We start from the raw sequence: 23,493 nt of genomic DNA, 5'->3' as shown, positions 1-23,493 counted from the left end.
TTCCGGGTTCGGAATAATACAAAATCAAATTCCAAGTACAAAAAATTACTTAATTTCATTAATAACCTACTAGTAAAAAACAAAATTTAAAAATAAAAGAAATAAAATTACAATTTTTGGTTTAAAAGAAAAACAATATTTTAACTATAATGTAAAACGGCCACGTCTGTTTTTGAACAGCACTCAAAAACTCTGTTTGGTAAAAAGTTCTGCCTTGATCTTGTAGAAAAATTTTCTTTCTTCAGTTTGAACTGATGACCTCTGAGGCGTTCATCTTGATTAACGGTAAACATTCCATCGAGATTTCCAAAATTGAATTTTAGTATTTTAAAAGTTGTAATTAAGTCTCCACGTTGTCGGCGAAGTTCAAAAGAAGTTAGGTTAGCCATACTAAGTCTTTCTGCATAAGAAGGTCTTCTCGGTCCCAAAGAAATTCGAGTGGCTTTTCGTTGGACGTTTTCCAACATAGTCTTGTCTCGAACCAGATCAGGATACCACGTTGGTCCAGCGTATTCAAGTATGGGTCTTACGTACAGAGTGTAAAGTTTACAGAATGATTGCATTGAAACTCTCGAAAAACACCTCCGAATAAGATACAGTCTGGAGTTCGCACGTTAACAAATAGAGGTAATATGGTCGGACCAAATTAGGCTGCTGTTTATAGTAACACCACTATCGTTATACGAAAACACAGAATCTAATGGCTGCCCGTTAACAAAGTACGGCACAAGTGGGTTATTTTTACCAATTCGAAGCACTACACATTTTTCCGCGTTTAAGGGTAGTAACCACTGGGAACACCAAGTTAAAATAGAGTCCAAGTCAATTTGGAGAGTTAGCTGGTTTGTGATTGGATAGGCATATATTTTTGTGTCATCAGCGTATAACGATATTTTACTTGAGATATAATAAGGAACATCGCTGGTGTATACCGTAAACAGCAGAGGTCCAATGACGGAACCCTGAGGCACTCCACTTTCCACTAACCTGTCCTGTGAGAAAGATTCGCCAACTCTAACTTTGTAATATCGATCTGTCAGAAAATCATCTATCCAACGAAGTAAAGTACCGCGAACTCCGAAATGTTCTAGCTTATGTAGAAGTCTGCGCTTAGGTACACGGTCAAAGGCTTTAGAGAAATCTAGATAAACAACGTCGACCGGCTGCGAACTGTTAAGTGATGACGTCCAGTCGTTAACACAATGTAAGAGATTGGTTAGAGTAGGGCGACCAGAGACAAATCCATGTTATTGTGTTGGAATAACATGTTCCTGGAGAAGGAATTTAGTCATTTCCTCGGAGATAATGGCTTCCATAACTTTGGCAACTACTGGCAGCAAGCTAATCGGACGATAATTGTTGGGGTCGAGTTTGTTGCCTTTTTTAAAAATAGGGGTAACGGAAGCTAATTTCCAACTAGGAGGTAAGGAGTTCTGGATGAAACAAGTTTGCATAATTAACGTTAAGGGTATTGCAAGCGTGTCTGCGCACCTTTTTAACAGTTTTAAGTAAGTTTTAAACCATCTAAACCGGGTGAAGCGGCTGTGCGAAGTTTAATTAAGTGTTGTTTACTTGCTGTAAGGATGCGCCGACACGATTACAGTTAATAGCAGGTAGATACCCATCATTCGATGCTTTAGTAAAAACCTGTGAAAATGCTAAAGAGAGAGTTTCGGAAGATTCTTTGTCAGAAGAGCATAAAGTCTGGTTGGATTTTTGCAGTAGAGGAATGGAAACTTTGGACGTCATGGAGGAACATATGTATTTGTAGTCTTTTTTAATGTTACCGCTTTCGATAACATTTGCTTCAAAATTTTGTCTTAGAGTTTTTAGAGATGTTTTTAAGTTATTTGAAAATCTGCGGTGGCTTTGGAAATCACTAAGAAGCCCGGTGTGTTTAAATTTTCGGCATAGATGTCGTTTGTGATTAATTTGTTTATTTGTTGTTCGATTTATCCAGGGTTTAAGGTTGTTATAACTCTTACGGAAAGTGGTATTTGTAGAAATTATATTGTGGACTTTATCGAGAAATGCAGTCCACATTAATGAGGGGTTGTTTAAATTTGCAAAATATAAACGCCAGTCGATTTGAGAGAGTTCAATGTCCACTTCAGAAAAGTTGGTAGTAGCATATGTTACAATATTATTTTTACGGGGTAATATTTGATTGAACTGAATGTGAGCCGTTATAACTGCATGATCTGACTTTCCTATAGGAGAACTGACTTCGAGAGATGAAATCAGCTGTTCGTCATTAATAAGCACTAGATCTAAAGTAGAAGGTTGGTTATTATTTCCAAATCTAGTAGGTTCTGTAATGAGTTGTATCAGGTTTGAATTTACTACAAAGCTTTTAAATAAATTATGAGCGTTTTCGACGTCAGATAATGAAGTTATTGGCCAGGTGATCTCTGGGAAGTTAAAATCTCCAGTAATGATAAGATTATCAAGAGATGATAGTTCTTCAAGTTTTGTGAAGAAAACATTATCGTGTGCAAGTAGTGTAATAGGTGGACGATATATACATACAAAATTAAGGCAAAAAGAATTTTTAATAACAGATAAGTGAATTGCATCTATTCCAGTAATATCTATTAGCTTAATGTTAATTTTGAAAGTTGTGGTAATAATATTAGATAAGTAAATGCATACACCGCCACCCACACGATTTTCTCTGTCTTTACGATATATTGTATATCCATTTATATTAACAGAGGAGTCAGGAATTGTGGGTTTAAGCCAGGATTCGGCAATACAAAATAATGTCCGATTTAAGAAGTTGCACTGTGCATACAAATTCGTCAAACTTATCGGAAACTGTATGTATTGAAATAAAACTATAAAGCCACACTTGTGTATCTTTTTGTACTTGGAATTTAATTTTGTATTATTCCGAACCCGGAATCTTTGGCGGAAAGTAACTGCGAGATGTTCTAAACGTAACACTATATATGTGTGAGCACAATGCGTGGCAAATAAATAGAACGCAAGGCAGTTTCCTTGATCATTTAGGTTTTCGCCGAAGACTAAATTTTCTAAACGTTTAAAGCCGTCTTCATTCGAAAACGCAGATTCCCGTTACGATCGTATGGTTCACTTGATAGTAACGCAGGAGAAACAAACTAGGTGTCGACACTGTCATAAGAAAGTTTCCACCAAATGCGAAAAGTGAAACTTTGCTCTCCATATTTCTTGTTTTAAGACTTATCATTTAAGAAATTAGTTGTTTTAAGTTTTTGGTTTAATTTTTTTGATTTCTTTAGTTATTTTAAAAGCTTAGTATAATAAATGGAATTTTCTTAAAATTGTCAGTTATTTGCCTACTGTCCTTTTCAAAGGACACCGCTTTTTTTTTAGAAAACTCCAGCTTTAAAAAATTTGTATGATTTTTTGGAATATATTGTTAGACATTTAAGTAGTTTTTGACAAAAAAATTACAATTTAAAACAAAATAATTTCAAACATAATATCTGGGTTATATATAAACACACTGCACATTCACAAAGAACTGCTCTTTTTATTATAAGCCTTTTTATATTCGCAGTACTAGCAGTATTGGTCTTTAGTAAATAAATATATTGTGAAAATTATCTTAAAATTATAAATCGTATGATTTTAGGTGAGCACTATTTGTGGAAACATTATGAGAAATTTCGAGGCTGTGCAAAACATGATAAATTCCCTAAAGTGTACTCGCAAACTGTTGATGGTTTCAACATATCGTTCATTAAGGCACACAAGGAAGACAATAAGTTTAACATTCAAAGTAATATTTGGCATATACATATGTTTATTTTTTGGTTCATTGATTTCATTTCTGATGAATAAAAACTCTAACGAGCATATTTTACCTCTACTTATAAAAGATGTAGGTTTTGACTCGAGTATTCTAAAAGCACTAATTTATGGATTTATCATCCCACACGGAGGCATAATCGCAATAACTCCTGCGTTTATGATGAGTTATTTTGTTTTACACTTTAAATTCCTAATGCAATGTTTAAATAAAGATATAAAAGAGTTTGTCAAACAAGACGTACCATGTAGATGTGGTGAAGTAAATTGTATAAAATATCAGAAACATGTACGACAGCGAATAATCGAGATTTGTATGAAACTTGTGAGAGTTAAAAGGTAAGTGATATAACGTAATAGGTAACCCAATAAACAAAAGAATTGAAGGGGTGAGTGGATGAAGGGAGTAAGTGACATTTTTAAGAAAATGAGTTATCCGCATGGATGAAGGTGGTAAGTGCTAAATTAAATTTTCCACTTATCCCCAGCGTTCTATGATTTAAAATAACTGAGATAGCCAGCGTATGAAGGAGGTAATTGACCATACTACTTTAAATATCTAGTGAATGAAGGAGGTAAGTAACAAGATAAAGTACTTACTTCCTTCATCCATACCACAAAGAATAAAAAGTTTTGAACTACAAGTAAATTCCATATGATGAGATCGTTGCTCTTCCTGAAAATGGAAATGAAGAGGCTCTTAATTGGCCCACTAAAACCAAGAAAAAAATATTTCCACTAAAAGTAAAAGTAACTAGAAAAAGACAGAAAAAGATTAAAGAATGGAAAGCACGAAAACGTGCCAAGTGCAGAGAAAGTGGTCTGGCTTACATTTCTAAAATAGGCCAAGTACAACCCGCTAAAACCGTACAAAAAATTGCCGTTACAAGTGTTCTCAGTCAATAACTGTAGAAGAAAGGGAATCAATATTTTCCTCCTACTACAAACTAGATGTAAATGCAAAAAACTGCCTTCTTATTAAGAGCATTAAAAAAGAGAACCAATGAGAAAGAAAACTGGAGCATTAAAGCATAAAACTGCCACCTACCAATACAATGTAACTTGTAGTGGCCGGCAAACTGCCGTATGCAAACGGGCTTTCATTTCCTTGTTTGTAATCAGCTTGAAAAAGGTTGACCTAATCCAAACTTCAATAAAATCAGGGAAAAATGCTCCTGAACCGGACAGTAGGGGAAAACACGCAGTCAGACCTAACAAGACCCCTGCTGAAGTTGCTGCTTACGTCATTGAGCATATTTAAAGTTTCCCAGCAGAAGAGTCGCACTACTCCAGGCATTGTACAATTCACAAAAAATATCTTTCACCGCAACTTTCGATCCCTAGAATGCATAAACTTTACCTAGACAAATGCCGAACTGACGGAAGAAATGAAAAATTTCAAATAAAAGAGGCATACCGATTCATTTTTAATAATGAATTTAATCTGTCTTTTGGTTATCCCAAAAGCGATACATGTAGCACATGCGATTCTGGCAAAAGTAATGAAGAGCACGCTGAAAATTACAAATCAGCGTTTGAATCTCAAAAAGCAGATAGAGAATTTGCTAGCAAATCAGAGAACACTGTGTATGTAACATTGGATCTAAAGTAAACTATGCCCCTACCTAGACTTAGTACCTCGAAAGCCTTTTATCTTAGACAAATGTGGTTTTACAACTTAGAAATCCACATAATAACCAAAAATGTGGAAAAAACCGTTTTCTGCACATGGACCGAAAATCAAGCTTCCAGAGGTAGCTCGGAAATTTTTAGTTGTTTTCTACGAACAATCGAAAATATCATCTAGTTTTGTGGACGGACTCGTGTGCCGGGCAAAATAAAAATTTTTTGATTGTATATTTGTTTCAGTATCTTGTGGGCAAAGGCATCTTTAAAACGATTGAGCACAAGTTTCCAGAGGTAGGACACTCGTACTTAGACTCGGATAGAGCATTTGGACGTATTGAGAAACGATTAAAGAAACATCAAAACATTTACATCCCTGATGAATATCGTGATGTGATTGTTTCTTCAACCAAGAAAAATATGGTGATAGACATGCAACATCACTTTAGAGACACGGAAAATGTTATGAAAACCATGAAACTAATGAATAGAAAAAAAGATCTTCTTAATGAAAATGTTAATTTCAAAACTGGACTACAGTGGATTCGCGTAGATATCTTTGGATCATACCTTTTCAAGAAGTCTTACGATTACTACACACCTTTCAAAATGGTATATATCCTCAAGCAGAAAAATTTCTCATCCCTTCTACCTGAAGAATTAAACATTCCAAGTCATATCCAAAATACTGGATTCTTAAGCAAAGAAAAGGTAGACAATCTAAAAGAACAGCTTTGCTTCATTCCAGAAAGGGATAAGTGGTATTATGAAGCCATCATAGAGCAACAAAAATTTTAAGAAGGTGGTACAATATCCTTAGACTGATTCAAAAGCTGCTTAGAAATTCAGTGTTTGTCAGTCTTTTGTAAAACCAAAAATATAAGTGTTTACTTGACATCCATGTTATTTTTTTCCTGGTTATAGCTCTTATTCAAAAGAAAATGGAAATATTTATCATAGATAAAGGAGGTAAGTCCACATACCCTCTTCATTTTGGCATAGACATAATTTCTAACACAAAAAAGTTTTTGGATAAAAGAGGTAAGTACAAATATATATTTTTCAAACAAGTTTTTAAAAATCGGGGGGATTTTTGTTTTTACAATAAAATTTATACATATCCTACCTGTGAGAATAAAAAAAAATCGGTTTAAAAAATCGATTAATAAAAAAGTTCCAGCAATAAAACTTTGGAGTTAAATTTCTCAAAAACTTACTTTTGTTACTTACTTCCTTCATCCACTCACCCCTTCAATTGCTAATATTCCAATTAAAAACGCGTGAACCATTTTCTGGAAATTTTTCTCATGCGTTTCTGAGATATTCATTCTTAAAGTGGAAAAATGCAAAATTTAAAGAGTAGATTTTAAGATTAATTTGTTGATGCTGATTATTAATCTGCAAGAATTTTTGTGATACGGCTCTTTGGTACCAAAATTGATACATATCTAACCTAATAAAAGACTAGGATGACATGATGACAGACTAGAATGACACACATTTTCAAGGATTTGGAATGTTAGATTTGCGAGTTAGTCGCTATTTCCTCGGTTGTCTTATTTTATTGTTGTTGCTTTTTGTTCAGAACTTGTAGTTTTTTTATATATACTGAATATGCTGAGAATGATGATGATATATATGTGTAACATTATACTCTTATGCTTGCGAAGAGATAACAGTTTCAATTCATCTAAAAACAGTTTATTATCGTATAAATTATAATATTCATGTACAAGTAACAATGCTATTTATTACACAGTAGGGGAAGTGCAGTTATTAGTTATTACCGCCCAGCGGCAAATACCGCCCGCTCTATGAAATATGTTAAACGTAGGGAAATAGTAACTTCGACAACGTTAAAGTGACGTCACGTGACTACTGAGAGAACCGAGTAGGCTATAAGGATGTTTAGTTGTTTGACAGAGGTCAACATGTTTTGTGTAGTACCACTGTATTTTTTATGTACACGAAAATAATTTGTGAGTAACTTATTTTTATACTTAATCTATTGATTTTTATTTATTAATTAGTGACCGATCCTCTTATATATGTATATGGATCGAAACAGATTCTTTCAATATGTTGATTCTATATGTTGAGAAAGAACGATCAAAAATTATATTGCTTGTAATATAGCGATGGCGGGTAATTTCGCCCAACTTGGGCGTTATTACTCTCCAATGGGCGGTATTATACATTTTTAATTTAGGATAAAGAATGTCGAAGACAATAGTAAAGAAAAAAGCAACTTGGAGTGCAAATCATCTGCTATAAATTCAGATAAAAGCGGAAAGAGTTTGGTAATATAGGATTTTTATTTTTTAATCCATTTTCTAATGTTCTTCTTTCAGGTATCCCACATTCTACATTAAAAAACAGATTAAATACAAACAATGCTTGCGCAGCACAACTAGGTCGTCATCCTATATTTTCCAGTGAACAAGAAAAGCTAGTGGCTGATCACTGCATCTATCTGGCGAAGATATTCTATGTTTTAACGGCGACTGATTTACAAAGAATTGTCTACACGTTTGCGGTTAAAAATAATATCAAAGACTGCTTTAACGATGAAAAAAAAAACGGCTTCTTAAAATAAACATCCAAACCTTAGTTTGAGGAAACTCGAGGCAACCAGTTTAGGGAGAATTTCGGGTTTTAATGCTGAAAGTGTAGGTCTTTATTTTCACAAATTTTAATATTGTAGCGAAATTAAATAAAACGAGCGGTTCGAATTTATATAAATATATTTATTTACAGTTCGATAGTATCTTAATAACTAAAACTTACTCATAACATCGTTACATATATATACCAAAAAGTATTATTCTCGAATCTTCTGGGGTTGTCCCACCTCTAATTCGTTGTTTGACAAATGGATTTCTACAGCGCTCGATACATCGCGAAGGTTCTCGATGGCATTTCGAGATGCAACCGTTACATAAGCCATGTCGAAAGCATGTTCGTAACAATATAGTTTTAACAAAAGGTATCAAACAACTGGGAAAAGCTGTAAGTTGGGAGAGAGGTCGAAACAACTGTGTTGCTCATGTATTGCTATATATATATATATATATATATATATATATATATATATATATATATATACACACACACACATATATATATATATATATATATATATATATATATATATATATATATATATATATATATATATATATATATATATAAAGTAGTTAGGTATTATTGACTGACACGTTATGTAAAATAAAGTTTTATTTTGAGGTTGCAGTCATTAATAGGGCAGGAAAGTAAAACTCTTTGTTCTTTAATCAAGCTTTCGCAAAATTTATTTGCTTCTTCAGGATATGCTAAAATATGGTATCAGTAAATACAACGAAATTAGAACTAAATAGCATTGTATAAAACTAGTATAAAAACTTACAACATGAGGTTAATCCATTAAATTTTCAAATTTACAAAACATTAAAACTTAACTTATTTTAAAAATTATAGTTATGTAAGTTGTAAAATATTATAAATTAAATTGGAATATTGTACTTACATAACTATAATTTTTAAAATAAGTTAAGTTTTAATGTTTTGTAAATTTGAAAATTTACAAAACTTAAAACTTGATTTGGCTTAAGCATTTTAATAAACACGCATCTACTTCGAAGGACAACCCAGCCTTGCTGTTGCTTGATAATCACAGCAGTCATCGTTTTTCATCTGCTTATGAACTTTGCCGTGAAAATAGAATCATTTTGTTATCGTTTCCGCCCCACACGTCCCATAAGCTATAGCCATTAAATGTGACATTTTTTGGGCCGCTAAAATCTGTCTATTCAAATAAATGTTCACTCTATAGGAGACGAAATGTTCACCAAAAAATAACACAATTTGATGTATCTGAAATTTTTAATCGCGCATTCGTTCATGTAGCTACCGTGGAAAAGGGCTTTGAAATAAGTGTTATTGTTCCATATAGACCAAATATTTTCAAGGATCAAGATTTTTTACCTTCTACCCTTTCTAATATTCCCGCTGTTGAACTACAACTTCCTGAAGCTGATATTACTCCCTATACCTCAGAAACAAACCAAGTGCCTTCAAAAGATGCAGTCTTGAAAATAAATAAACTTGATGTTATTCCAACTCCATCAAAAACCAACGAAGCTCAGGCAGATGTCACTCATAATCGAATCTATATATATAGAAACGGCGTTATATATATATATATATATATATATATATATATATATATATATATATATATATATATATATATATATAACGCCGTTTCTCGCAACCTAGCTTCCAATGCTTGCGATCGTTCCAGTCATCTACTTGTAGACTCCTATCTTCCATTGCATCTTTTACTTCTTGTCTCCACGATCTTCTTGGTCTTCCCTTTTTCCTGCGGTTGGTGGGGATCCACTGTAACATTCTCTTTGGCCATCGTTGATCATTCATCATTTCTACATGGCCATACCATTTCAGCCTTTTGCATTCTATAGTTTCCAGGACGTCAATGTTTATGCCCATACGCTCTCTGATTTCAGTATTCCTTACTCTATCTCTTCTAGTGAGTTGGCAACATCTTCTCCAATAATTCATTTCCATTGCTTTTATTTTGGATGCGTCATTTTTATTTATTACCCAAAGTTTTGAACCATATGTAGCAATGCTTTCTATGATACTTTTGTATATCCTAATTTTTGTGTTTCGGGTGATGTGGTTATTCCAAAGTATACTATTCAGTTGACGTATTGCTGAATTTCCTTGACCAATTCTAGTAGTAGCTATTTCTTTTGTATTCCGACCATTGTTTGTAATGTTTACACCGAGATATTTATAGCTATCAGTCTTTTGAATTTGTTCGCTTCCTAGTTCTAAGTGCTTTCCTTCATCTCCCACTACTGCGTACTCTGTTTTTGATGGATTAATTGATAAGCCCCACTTAGTATATTCTTCATCTATTTTTCGTAACATGTAGTGATTGTAACATCTTGATCTTGTGCAAGTATTACTTGGTCATCAGCAAAATGCAAGCTGTACAGTGTATGGTCTCCAATTTTAACACCCATAGGTTCACATTTTCTTTTCCAAATATCCAAAACCCCCTCCAAATAAATTTTAAAGAGTGTAGGTGCAATGCAGCCTTGGCGAAGTCCTTTGGTCACTTTTATCTTTTTTGTCACTTTTTGTCCAATCTTTATTACACTCGTCATATGATCGTACAACTCCCTTACAGAATTAATGTAAATCGGTGGAATATTCTTGTCTTCTAGCACCTGCCATAGCTTGGCTAATGGGACACTATCATACGCTTTTTGAAGATCAATAAATACCATGTGTGTCTCCATATTATGTTCCAAACGCTTTTCTATTGTTTGTTTTAGGCAGAACACATTGTCTATACAAGAACGACCAGTACGAAAGCCACTCTGATCTTCAGCGTCTTCCTAGCAATCTTCAATTCGGCTTTTAATTATCTTCCCGTAGACTCTACAGATTGAGTTAGTTACACTAAGCCCTCGGTAGTTCTTACAATCTTTTCTGTCGCCTTTATTTTTGTATAGATTGCTGATATATGCAGTTTTCCATTCTGGGGGTAGCTCTTTTCCTCTCAGGAATAAATTAACAGTATAAGCCAATAGCTGAAATAGTTTGTCAGGGCCATATTTAATCAGTTCAATGGGTACTCCCCCCGGTCCTGGAGCCTTTCCATTTTTCATAGCGTTGGCGTGTTTTTTAATTTCTTCTGGTGTTATTTCAGTTTTTTCGCGGTAGGAAATATCATATTTTTGGTAGCCAATATCTTGGAATTCTGTTCGATCTTCTGTCAGCATTTGTTCATAATATTCGACCCATAATTCTGGGGCTATTAGAGTTAACCTACTGCATTCTTTTCTATCTGTTCTACTACCTCTAATTGTTTTCCAGGCTTCTTTACTTCTTGCTGTACCCATAATCGAATCTTACAAATTTAAATGAGAGACAAGGAGATATATCTATTGAAGAAATGACACCGCTGTGCATAGTGACTGAAAATAAATAAAAAAAGAGGGGTAGAGAATTAGGTATTTCAAAGATTTTGATGGCAATTCCAGAAAAAATAAAACAGGGGCAGAAAAAAATAGAAAATTACAGAACAAAGAAAAGCAAAAACTTCCATTATTTATAAAAAACGTGAGTAAGAAAGTAAAACGTGTCACGAGAAAAGTCAAGTTTGATGATAGTTCTTCAAGCGCTTCATCCCATGATGAAATGGAAATTTGCAGCGATCATAGTTCGGATGATCCCAACAGCGACATAAAAAGATGAGTGTTTGCCATAGATGGACGCATAAAAAATGTAGGGGTTACGATAATCTCTCTTTCTCTACAATGGCGCTACAGCAAAAATAGAGCCTTGGCCTCCTCCAAACTATGAATCCAACATTGCCGGTCCCGCACCGATCTTCTTCACTTCTCTCACGTCTAGCAAATTTTTCGCGTCCACTGCCACTTCATCCTCCCACCTTTTCCGTGGCCTTCCTTTTGGTCTTGCGCTCTAAATTTTACTATTTAGAGCTCTTTTTGGCAATCTTCCAGTCTCCATTCTCACTACATGACCAACCCATCGAAGTCTCTGAAGTTTAATGAATTCTGAGATCGGTGGCTCTTTAATCAGTTGGTAGAGTACGGAGTGGTTGTACCTGGTTTTCCATACTGTGTTTTCGTTAATGGTTACGATAATCACAAAAGGTTTATATACGATTATTACAAATCGAGTGTAGTTTGAAATGTTTTTGTATTAGTTTTTTTACTTAAGTATTTCATTGAATATGTTTTTATATAAAAAATGTATAGATGTTGTTTGTGATTATGATTATATATTTATTTTGTGTTTTAGTTTCATATAATGTAACCCCTCGGCGGTATTATACGACCACTGGGCGCAATTACCGCATGGACTGATAATTCCGCCCGAGTGTAAATTTGTGAAAAATTAATGTAATATTCCGCAAAATAAAATAAATGAACACTTTTAGGCTGAAATAATAAAAAGTCGATAACATGACCATATTTTGACAGTTGACATTTTGTTTTAAGACCTACAGTTTTTGTTTAATTCAATAAATTGCTTAAGTGGGCGGTAATACCCGCACTTCCCCTATTATTTGTTTGACAATGGTCTCATATAATATCTAAATGTCAATTTGATACGTCACTTTAAACAATCATGCAACCTAAAACTATTTATTATGTGAGAGGTACAACGCACTCTGTTGTTTTATTAAAATAAACATTTATTTTCTTATTTTTACATCCCCCTACCAAAGAGGTATGATAAACCATTACAATTTACGGTTTATCACAGGGCATTAGTTTTGAAACGTGAAACTAATTTAAATCTTTTCTTTTGTATTAAATATCTACTTCATATAATGTATTTGGGATTTTCTGTTTATTTGAAATGGACCTAGTCTTACTTCGTCAAGTTTTTTCTAGTTAGTTTTGATTTATTTTCCACATATGCCCAACTTTCTTCTTTTAAATCAGAGAGTGGTGTGCTAATTTAAACATAAATACTCCAGCTATGGTGCTCTGGACCCAAGCAAAAAAATGCAGAGACATACTACAACCACTAAGAAACCTTGTAACTCTAACTATTAAGATTAGTTCTTCAATATAATAACTCCGCTAATGGTGCACAACAATACAAATCACTTAATGACCAAACGAGAACAAGACAAGAAAAATAATCTTATATTTTTAGAGCCTATAGGTTTAAAAGAAATTGACTTTGCATTAGATAATAGAAAAAATACCTCTCCTGGATATGATGTAATTCGGTATCCGATGCTTTATCATTTACCAATCAATGCTAAAATTTTTTTAACTCAAATAATAAACGACAATTTGAATACGCGGTGAAAGTATTGAAGAGTGGAAAAAAGTTATCGTTGTGCGTTTGGTATTAGCTTTTTTTCGTTTCCAAAAGATGTTAATAGGTGAGTGTTATTAGGATTAAAATTGTGTATTACAGATGCTAAGATGTTAAATTATTTATTAACGGTGGATTTTCATCGTGTATTAAAAAATGTTTGTATTTAGGGCAAACATTTGGTTAATGGCATGTGGACGAGAAGATTAAATGTTTGTATTATTTTTGAGATGTATTAGCAGCAATTTTATTTACCAAACTAATTTTATTTGGTGAGTTGACAAAAATTTTTTTCTTTCTAGTTTGTAAGATATTTTGTCTTTTTTAGCAGATCTTGATAATAATTGTAAACACAATTGAAAGCTCGAGATAATAAATAGTTAACCAATAGCCCCTTTTATTGACTCCAACCCATCCAAAACATTTATATATATATATATATATATATATATATATATATATATATATATATATATATATATATATATATATATATATATATATAAATAAGTATAAGTATATAAGTATAATATAACTTTATTTTTAGAAATGTAAAAGCATTTAATTTGTTTTTAAAATGGCGCCTTGTATCGTTGATTTTAACTGGAACCTTATCTCTTGGAGGAATAATAGTATCTATTCTGGTAAGTACTCTCGTATATTTATGTTAAATATACTATTGTTATATTGGTTGTAGAAATGATATTTATTAGCTTTTACGTGAAAGACATCAAAATAATATGCATAGTTTAGTTAGTAAATAAAATTTTGTTTTTTTTGTGCCACCCCAATTTTGAGTCTTTAAAATTTGGGTTTTAGTTTAACTTAAAGTACTAAAGATAGCAGTGCTAAAAATTCAGGTATCTATATCTAAATATAATGCAAAATATTAATTTAAATCCTAAACTGTATTTTAAATAATAAACTGGCAAATTATCTCTAATGATACTGGCCATCTTCTTCAAAATTGTATTAGCACTTCCTTTCATGTTCCAACACATTTTTTCTACTATTTTTGCCCTGAATAGACTTTCTTTCTCATCTTTTAACATCCACCAGTTGATTTTTTCAGGTCCTCTCCGATATTTTGGTTTGGCTTCGCTTTTTACTACGATGTCCAGTACAAGCAACTTATGTTGTTGGCTTACTGTTTCACTACCTATTACTTTGCAGTCCTTACATTCATGTATATATTTTTTTCTTGTCATGAAATAATCTATTTGGGATTGATTTTGTCTACTTTTGTATGTAACAAGTTGAGTTTCTCTGTTTTTGAAAGAATGTGTTAACAAAAGCCATATCTAATGCTGTTGCTAATTCAAGTATGTCATCTCCAGCTTCATTTCTAGTTCCAAATTCTAGTTCTTCATGTATTGATTCATATCCTCTTGGATTGTTCTACATCTGCATTAAAATCACCTCCTATTATAACTTTCTCCTCTGATGGACTATCACTCAATATGTCTTCTAATTGAGCATAGAAAGCTTTTCTTTCATTCTCACCCAACCCTGTTTGTGGAGCATACATACACAGCATTCAATACTTCTTTATTAAAGTGATATATGGTTAAATGCTCGAATAAATGAATTTTAATCAAATAAAAGGCAGATATCGAGCAATTTTTTATTAAATCTTGCCCAAGTACTTTCACTCCTAGAGCATCTTCAGGGGCATTTCGTCAAAATTAGGCTATCCAACAATTTGATGAATGTCATAAACATTAACTAACACATTTACACAACACGAGACAAAGGACAAACAGTTTAACAATTATTATAAAATTGAAGAAGCTACATATTGGGTGACAGCAAGATATATGGGAACGTTGGTCTCTCTTGATATTTCGATAAGTTGTAATAGATTCAAAATTTACTCTCGTGTTCCCCTTGCCTCTGAAAATCCGGCTTCTTCATGAGCTACTGTCTGGCAGTAAATTGATCTAATCTCTTGTGTATTATCTGTTAACATATTTTACTTGCATGTGTTATCAATGAGATTAATCTATATTTGTTGCATTATGTGGCGGAATCTTTTTTATGCAAAGGAAAAATTACGGAGGTTCTTACTATTGAACGACCCATCAAAATTGTGGGTGCCAAAGGGTAACAATATAACTACCTCCGAAAGTTGGGAGCCAATCTAGAACAATAAAACTCACAACTTTCTTTGAAAGCCAATTGTTAGACCTCATCTAGCTCAGTCTCTCAGGTGTGAGAACGTCTTATCTTAGAAGTAAATCTGAAAAATGAGTTTGGCTGGGACAAATAAACCAAGATATTAACTAATTATATTTATTGTGCATAAATAAAACATAAAATTGAAATATTAATATTAAATTAAAATCAAAGCAAATCTTGCCTCAAGTTTTACAAGAATTTTAAATGGTACTTATGGCTTCATGTGGTTGACAGAATAACTTGCTGGTAGCTTCTGATGTTAGTTGGATGGATTTTAGCTGAATGAATGAGTAGACTGTAAGAACAGGAAAAATTTATTAAGTCCAAAAAAACTCAAGAAAAAGATTTCATAAAATGAATTTTCAATCCAAGTATGCCTTTTTATAGATGAAGAACTACTTTCCTTTCTTCAGAATTGAGGTGAATGATAGAAGTCGAAGTTGCCAGCGGACATATATACTTTGTCGACTAAAGTGAGGAATAGAAATTTCTTACTATTTTATTGGGAATAAGCCACAATTAAAGGTTAAAGTACGTTTATTGACATTTCACCTTCCACTTACGGAAATCGTTCTCAAAATACAAACATTAATGTTTTATGTGTTTCACTGTTAACATCATTTTCATCGATGTTTATTTCATAAGTTGTATACTGCACAGTTTTTAATTTTTTGAAACAGCGTAGTATAATCTTAATTTTTTAAAACATCTCCCTTTTTTGTAAGTAGTATACTTTCCTTACAGGATTGAAACTGTTACTGATAGATGGACCCAACTGGAGTTTTTTGTTTGATTTATTAAACATTGAGCTTTAGTTTTCATTTTTCTAGTTAATAGTAGCTATGCTTTTTAAATGTATTAAAAAGCTGTTTTGCTGGCACGTACGGCTTTGTTACACTCCGACTTCCACCAATGCATAGGGTGCCACCGATTTTTTATGAGATTTATTTTGCCGATGAAGAGTGTTGCACTCTGCAAGATGACATAACTAAATTTTCTAAAGATTCATTTATATTATCTTTCATTACGAGATATTCCAAAGCTTTGTCTATATAATTTTTAAAATTGATCCATTTAGCCGAATTAATATTCCATTTTGACAAAAAAGATATTTTGCAAGACCGACTTGAAAAATTTTCAATGATAATAGGATGGATGTTACTTCTATAAGTATACTCGACAACTCCCCAAGAGAGAAGTGGAACCAGACCTGGTTAACATAAATTTATGATCAATAAAAGTAATGGAATACTTTTACGTCCGATAGTTCGAGAATAATATAGCCTCCATAATGTTGACGAAGCTAGTTTTTGAAATGTTTAAACAAACTATGGCAACGGGACGTTTTTATTTATATGTTTTGCATGTTTTCTTGACACTAATTTTTAAATGCGTCGAATGACTTCTCGTAACGGGTTGGTGATTTTACAGTGGCGGCTCGTGGCTTGAGAGACAAGGTCGGCAAGGTATTTTTTGTCTCCTCAGATAGGTATACCGACTAATAAAGACTTCAATCAATAGGAGATTTGTTGTTTTCTTGTTTTTTCCTATAAATTTAGAACCTAAATATGTTTATAAATTAACTCTAGTCTACGTTGTTTGGAAGTAGCAAAATGGGTTATAACGTCATCGTAAAATTTATTAGAGTTTGGGAGAGATTTTAAAAGTTTTTTTTCTATTGACATTTGAGATAAGCTTGACATTCTCTCTTGTTTCATGGTATTTCGACAATACGTTTTGATTCTTTTAAGGCAAGAGAAATCTCGTTCATTTGAGGCAGACGTTGGTGGTAATGAGAGAATTAATGACAATAATTTATTAATTTCGGTAACAGTTTGTTGTAATGAATTGTAGTAGGTATATAAAATTATACATATCTTGTAACTTATTCCATCTTCCGAAAATATTTGGATCAGCATATAAAACTTTTAATTCATTTTCTAATTTTATTTTATTAAAGAATGATGGATAATTTTTAACTAACCTGTCTAATAAATATCTTGGAAACTCTTTGGCGTAACTTTTAAATTTTGAATCGTCAAAGAGGTCAAAAATTTGCAAATCTTCAAAATTCGAAAAACGAGTATCTATTTGCATAATAATAGTATCCAAAATTTCAAAATATACTCGTTTTTCGAGATCTGTTTCTGTGTCATGCCTTTGTCTTTTTTTTGGGGTTCGGAAATATCAAGCGAGTCCAAAACGTCACTACGTTACAAAACATTAATAAACTTCCAAAAGCTGTTCACGAAAATCTGCTACAGTGAAAACTAACCGAGATTTAAAATTCCATCGAGTCTGACAAACTGTTGGCATTGGTTTCGAAACAAACCGTTCTAAAACATTAGTCCGTTTGGGCGAGTTTGAGAAAAATGAAGCAAATCCGCTTAAACTGACAAACAAAAGACGACATTCTTTAATTTTTTTTACATGTATCCTGCAAAACTAAATTCATTCTATGCGCATGACAGTGAGTAAATAAAGCTTGCGGTGCAATTTTTGATTACTTTTGATATCAAAAAATTTTAATCTGTCCTTTAAAACACCAAAAATATATTCTGCCTTATGGCTTTTACTCACGTCTGTAAAACCTAAAAACCTCTCATAGATATTACAACGTAACGCGTATCGAACAACAATTGATAATTGTGAATGACATGATATGTCGGTAGTTTCATCTACTTCTAGTGAAAAGCAAATGGTTTCCTGAATCTCAGATTCAATAACGTTACTCAAAATGTAACTAATTGATTCTATTAATTCATTCTGGATTGTTTTAGATACACCGCTAAATGTCTTCGAATCAGAAAGTAAATTAGAAAATTCCAAATCGTATTTCTTAAACATTTTTATTAGTTCTCTATAATTACCTTGATTTAACGAATGCTCCGATTCATCGTGTCCCCTAAAAGATAATTCCTGACAACTTAAAAAATTACAATATCAATTAAACGACGTAAAACTGTGTGATTATTTTTTACAATTTCGTTATGTTTAATAGCATTTTTACGTTGGGCATTATCTAATGAAACATAGATATTTTGTTTTCCAAATAAATCTAATTTATTCTGGCTGTAAGTATGATCTTTCGAAATATCATGTTTATGTAAAGCCCTAAATAATTCCTTTAAATTATCGTAACCAGATTCACACCACGGATTTTGATGTTTGCCCCTATTTGTCGAAAATAAAATGCAAGGCCAACAGAAAAGTTTGTTTTTTATTTCACTCCCAGTAAGCCATGAGTACTTGCTGTACCAATTATCTGAAAATGATCTATTACTTCCCTTACCCGCACTAATATTTATAAGCCGGGACATTTTAGGCAAAGGACGCCCCTTATTTTTAATAACAATTTGTTCTTAGTATGGAATAGATGAAAACCCATTATGCAAAATATAATTTACAATATCAGACTTATCAATACTTACAGTTTCTCCCATGGCTTGCATTTTTTAAGTTAATTTACCTGAATTTGTTTACACTTTAATTTAAAAAACAACTTCTAATAATGTCAAAAAACCCTTTAACCTTTAACTATTTACGGCAGACGTAACGTATCCCAGTATTACTTTAGAAAATAAAAATAAATCACATAAAGGCTAGTTCGTGCACTGAATATCACTTCACTTTACTACTTACGTTCTTATATGAAATAACATTTCATTCCGCGCTCGCAATGTACAGTTCGCGACCAATCACCAATCCAAATGAAGCATCGGCAAATTTAAATTTGCCGTACTTGGTAATTAAGTTCATATGGAAATAAATGTATGTTTGGTTGCTAATCAACTAATATTCCGTTGATTTTTACAAGTAAATCGTCAAGGTTGGGATTGGCTTGCCGAAAAACCAAAACGTGCCTTTTTAAGAATTCACAGGCGGATGGATGTCTCCGATATCGGATCATCAATTTGAAAAGTGTCTACGCAGAGATCACTTAATGCTCAGATTGGACGAATTCTTTTAAAAACCATGAATAAAATTTGGTCTGGTCGAATTGGTCGAATTCTTTTAAAAACCATGAATAAAATTTAGTCTTTATTATCTCACAGATATTTTTTTATTTCACAAAAACAAATGACATCAACTGATTACCTGCCACAATTAATTATTGAAATACTGATTAAATTAAATATTAAAAAAATCTATAATATCTATAAAGGTGTGGGTCGGCACTGCCGACCCTACCGACCCTGCCGACCCTGACCGGCCGCCATTGCGATTTTACTTGAAATATATCGTAATTCGCTTTCCTTGCTGCTTCCAAAATCTCATCTGGAATTTCATTTTCTGTGTCGGACAATTTAAAATCTGAATCTATATTTTTAAATTTACGAACGCGCGAAACGAGTTTGACAAAAAACAAATTATAAATCACCTGTCGATTTATAATAAATCGCAACCTTGTTATCAGTAGTAATATCCCTAGGACATTGATAACAGACGAGATAATTTCATGACAATCGAAAGCTCGTTCCTTAGTAACAGCACGAAGCCTTCGGCTTCGTGCTGTTACCAAGCAACGAGCTTGAGAAATTTGTCATGAAATTATGAGGCATTCATCAATGTCCGAGGGATATTCGGCGGATAATTTTTCGAAAAAATAATCATAACTCAACATAACGAAACATTTATTTATTAAAAGTACAGTTAGTGAAAGTACAATTATTGAAATTTAAGTAAACATTAGATTATTTATTATATTATTAGAAAATTCCATGAATATTCCCCAAATATATTATTTGTGACTGTAGGTTGTATTTCTGGAAATTTTTTCTTTGATTAGCGCATTTATACTTTGAACATTCTCATTGCTGAAACGTGACATTTTGAAATTTATTTGGATGAAGTTGTCAAACTCGATCGTGTTTTAGGGATTGAAAATTGCACTGAATGCAATTATCAGTCTAATGTTGACATGGTTGGTTGGAATTGTTCCACATGACAGAAAATGACGAAATTTGAATGGTTGTTAGAACAGTCGAAAAATTATCATAGTAACGAAAACAAGGCAGACATTATCAAACAGCGATTAGAAAGATAAAAAATAGAGAAAAAGATTTTGGCGGTTCTTTTTCGACCATTTTCCGGTCTGAACAAGTAAAACGTTATCTTCTGGACAAAAAATTGTCTAAGTGTTTATTTTTTGCTCGGTCTTAAAAAACATTCTCCATTATGTAATTTTGTGTCCATTTTATTGAATCTTCAACAAAAAAAAAAAAAAAAATATAAAAAAGTAGAATTTAACTTCGTTTTTTAATTTTGCCCTTATTGTCTTACTAACTGATAATAAAAAGTATAAACTATTAAATTACTATTTTATTACTCATTTCAACAACTTTTTAGGTAACAAGAGAAGCCCAGCGTATACCATATGTTCAAATGTTTTTGAATGGTCTTTTAATATTGCTTATCGGAAGTGAAGTTGGCCATCAACTTCAAATTGAAGTAAGAACCGTACTTCTTGAAATATTGTATGCAGTATGTATACATAAAATCATTCATAATAATTTTATTTTAGAGCGAGAACTTCTTCAACAACGTCACAGAGTGTAGATGGTATCAATGGGACAAAAGAAACTGCGAGATGTTTATTATGTTATTATTACAAATCCAGGAACCATTGGTATTAACATGTTTCACATTTTCTGCTATAAATCGAGAAACATTACTAAGGGTTGGTTTTCTCTATAGTAATATTTGCATATGATATTCAATTCGGACGAGTATTTTGCTACAAAATGTGAAACCGCCAAACTGAATAAATCCATTTTTTTTTCAATCATATTGCACATTTAACAAAATCCCGAAACATTTTTATTTTGTATTTTAAAATATCATCGTATTGTATACTAAATTCATCACCAAATGTGACAATCTTAAGCGACGGTTGCACAAAGCTATGGCTTGTTCTCACAGTGACTGTATGGCTGAGGCCTATCACCACGGGTAGTAATTTATTAGCTTTGTTTTGGCCTTTGGGAGCTGTGCCTATTTAGCCAGCCACATTTCTTAAAATTAACGCCTAACTAAACCTACTCTACCATACACTAAGACTATTACGAACCTAATTGAACAATTAAGGATAGGGAAGGGAAAAAAACTTTTCACGCCCAGGGGTCGTTCAGTGTGACTAACCACAGACTAAGTAGACCACAAAAAAGGGATATTATTACCTGGGAAAAAAACAGGTAACAAAGCTGGATCTAAGCTAAAGTTGCAATTTACGATTGACTATTTGTTCAGAGCTAGTAAGTTCATAAGATTATACGGGGGATACACGTTTTCTTGCAATAGCTGAATATATAATATATTTCTTTGTATCACATACTTAAGGCATGCAAAAAATATATTATCTAAGTCACTTATGGTATTGCAATTTGCTAACTGTATTAATTTAATTTTATATAAATGTGCGGGATAACAGACGTGGCCGAATTTTAGTCTGGTGACACGATACACAAATACCGGTATGCGGTATTGCGCACGCTATAATCGCACTGTGTGACGTCACGTGCGAAGCAAAGTTTTTATTAGAACACTAACGCTTGGCCTGTTAGTCGGTTAATATCAAATATATAGGCATTAGGCAATCAAATATATAATATAAGCATGAATATCTGGCACTTTATATTATAAGATGTGTAGTTTACAATGTTTTTATTATTTCTTGGGTATATGTTTACTGATTATTGAAAAATAAAAAAACTTTTCTCGACGTTTCGCTATATGAAGTGTGTATATTTATATGTGTATCTGTAAAGTAGGGAGGGTGAGTTAAGTTTCACAGCACTTAGGCCACAATTGAACCATTGTGCATCCTCCCAGGGAGCTGTCACCCTTAGTTCATTGTCTATCCTGCCATTTCTAGGAAGGTGGACAAGTCACCAGGAGACATCTCTCTTATGTGGGCAGGTGTGGGCTAGGACTCGCCGAACGCGTACTCTCGTATTAACGATAACTACGGGCATTCACATAGGACATGCTCCACAGTTTCGTCTTCTCGTTCACACTTCCTACATAGAGGTGTGTCTGCTAGTTCTAGTGTGTGAAGGTGTTTGCTTAGTTGACAATAACCAGTTAAAAAACCAACTGTCAAACGTAGGTTTTTCCTGGTCATTCCCAAGTACTTATTTGATGCTGACTCTTCAAGGTTACTTAGTGTTACCCTGGCAAGTTTACATCCTTGCCCTTCTTCTCATCTTTTTACGGTTTGCGTATGACAGTGACATTTGACAATTTCCGCGATTGTTGTAGTTGACCAACCAAAAAGATCCACAGGTCCTTAGAGTCTTAGGCCTGCCGCCTTCCTAGATAATTGGTCAGCAATGCGGTTGCCTTTATTCCTATTGTGCCCTTTAACCCACCTCAGGATGATGGTATTACCATTCGAAGTTTGAGTTAGTGACTCGTGACACTCCATTACTAACCCTGATATGACACGTGGTCTATTCAAGGTTAGTAGCGCTTGTCTGCTATCTGTGCAGATCATTATAGTTTTCCCTGCTATACCTTTTTGGGTTATCTCTTTTGCGGCTATGGAGATACCAGTCAGTTCTGTCTGAACTACGCTGGCATTTTTACCCATACCCCACTTTATTCTTAGGTTCAGTGATCTGGATTATATCCCGCATCCTGTGCCTTCTTTTATTTTGGAGCCATCGGTGTATATGCAATAGGCATTTGCTACGTTTGTCTTCCTATACTGTATTGTTTCGATTTTGTAGGATTTTGTGAGATTATAAATTGGGGATTTGAGCTAATTTGAGCGTAGTCTATTGTAGAAAGTTACTTAACCATCATCTTTAGTGTAATTATTAGTAGCTGTCAATAAAACCATAATGTTCACTCCACAACTTCAACGTTTTATTGTATTTACCATCGTCGATCGAGAAGAAGCGAACAAAGGGGCATTACAAACTATTCGATCCCTATATCTACATTCGAATCTGTCCATTGTTTCTTCGACAAAACAACATCAAAAGGGCGTTAATT

At 33.1% G+C, this 23,493-nt stretch overlaps 1 protein-coding gene across 1 annotated transcript in view; it reads left to right on the top strand.

Moving 5' to 3' along the window:
• The first annotated feature begins 3,971 nt into the window (after positions 1-3,971).
• Positions 3,972-23,493, top strand: part of LOC140433450 (uncharacterized) — a 29,160-nt gene continuing 9,638 nt past the window's right edge. Inside the window, exons 1-4 of the mRNA XM_072521450.1 lie at positions 3,972-4,134; positions 13,865-13,961; positions 20,845-20,946; positions 21,020-21,175. Of these exons, the coding sequence (XP_072377551.1) occupies positions 3,992-4,134; positions 13,865-13,961; positions 20,845-20,946; positions 21,020-21,175 (498 nt within the window). The 5' untranslated portion in view covers positions 3,972-3,991. The remainder of the gene's footprint in view (positions 4,135-13,864; positions 13,962-20,844; positions 20,947-21,019; positions 21,176-23,493) is intronic.

Source organism: Diabrotica undecimpunctata, chromosome 2, assembly GCF_040954645.1.
Source record: "Diabrotica undecimpunctata isolate CICGRU chromosome 2, icDiaUnde3, whole genome shotgun sequence".
Taxonomy (NCBI): domain Eukaryota; kingdom Metazoa; phylum Arthropoda; class Insecta; order Coleoptera; family Chrysomelidae; genus Diabrotica; species Diabrotica undecimpunctata.
The sequence above is the reverse complement of the archived record's forward strand: the minus strand, read 5'-3'. Positions and strand labels throughout refer to the sequence as shown.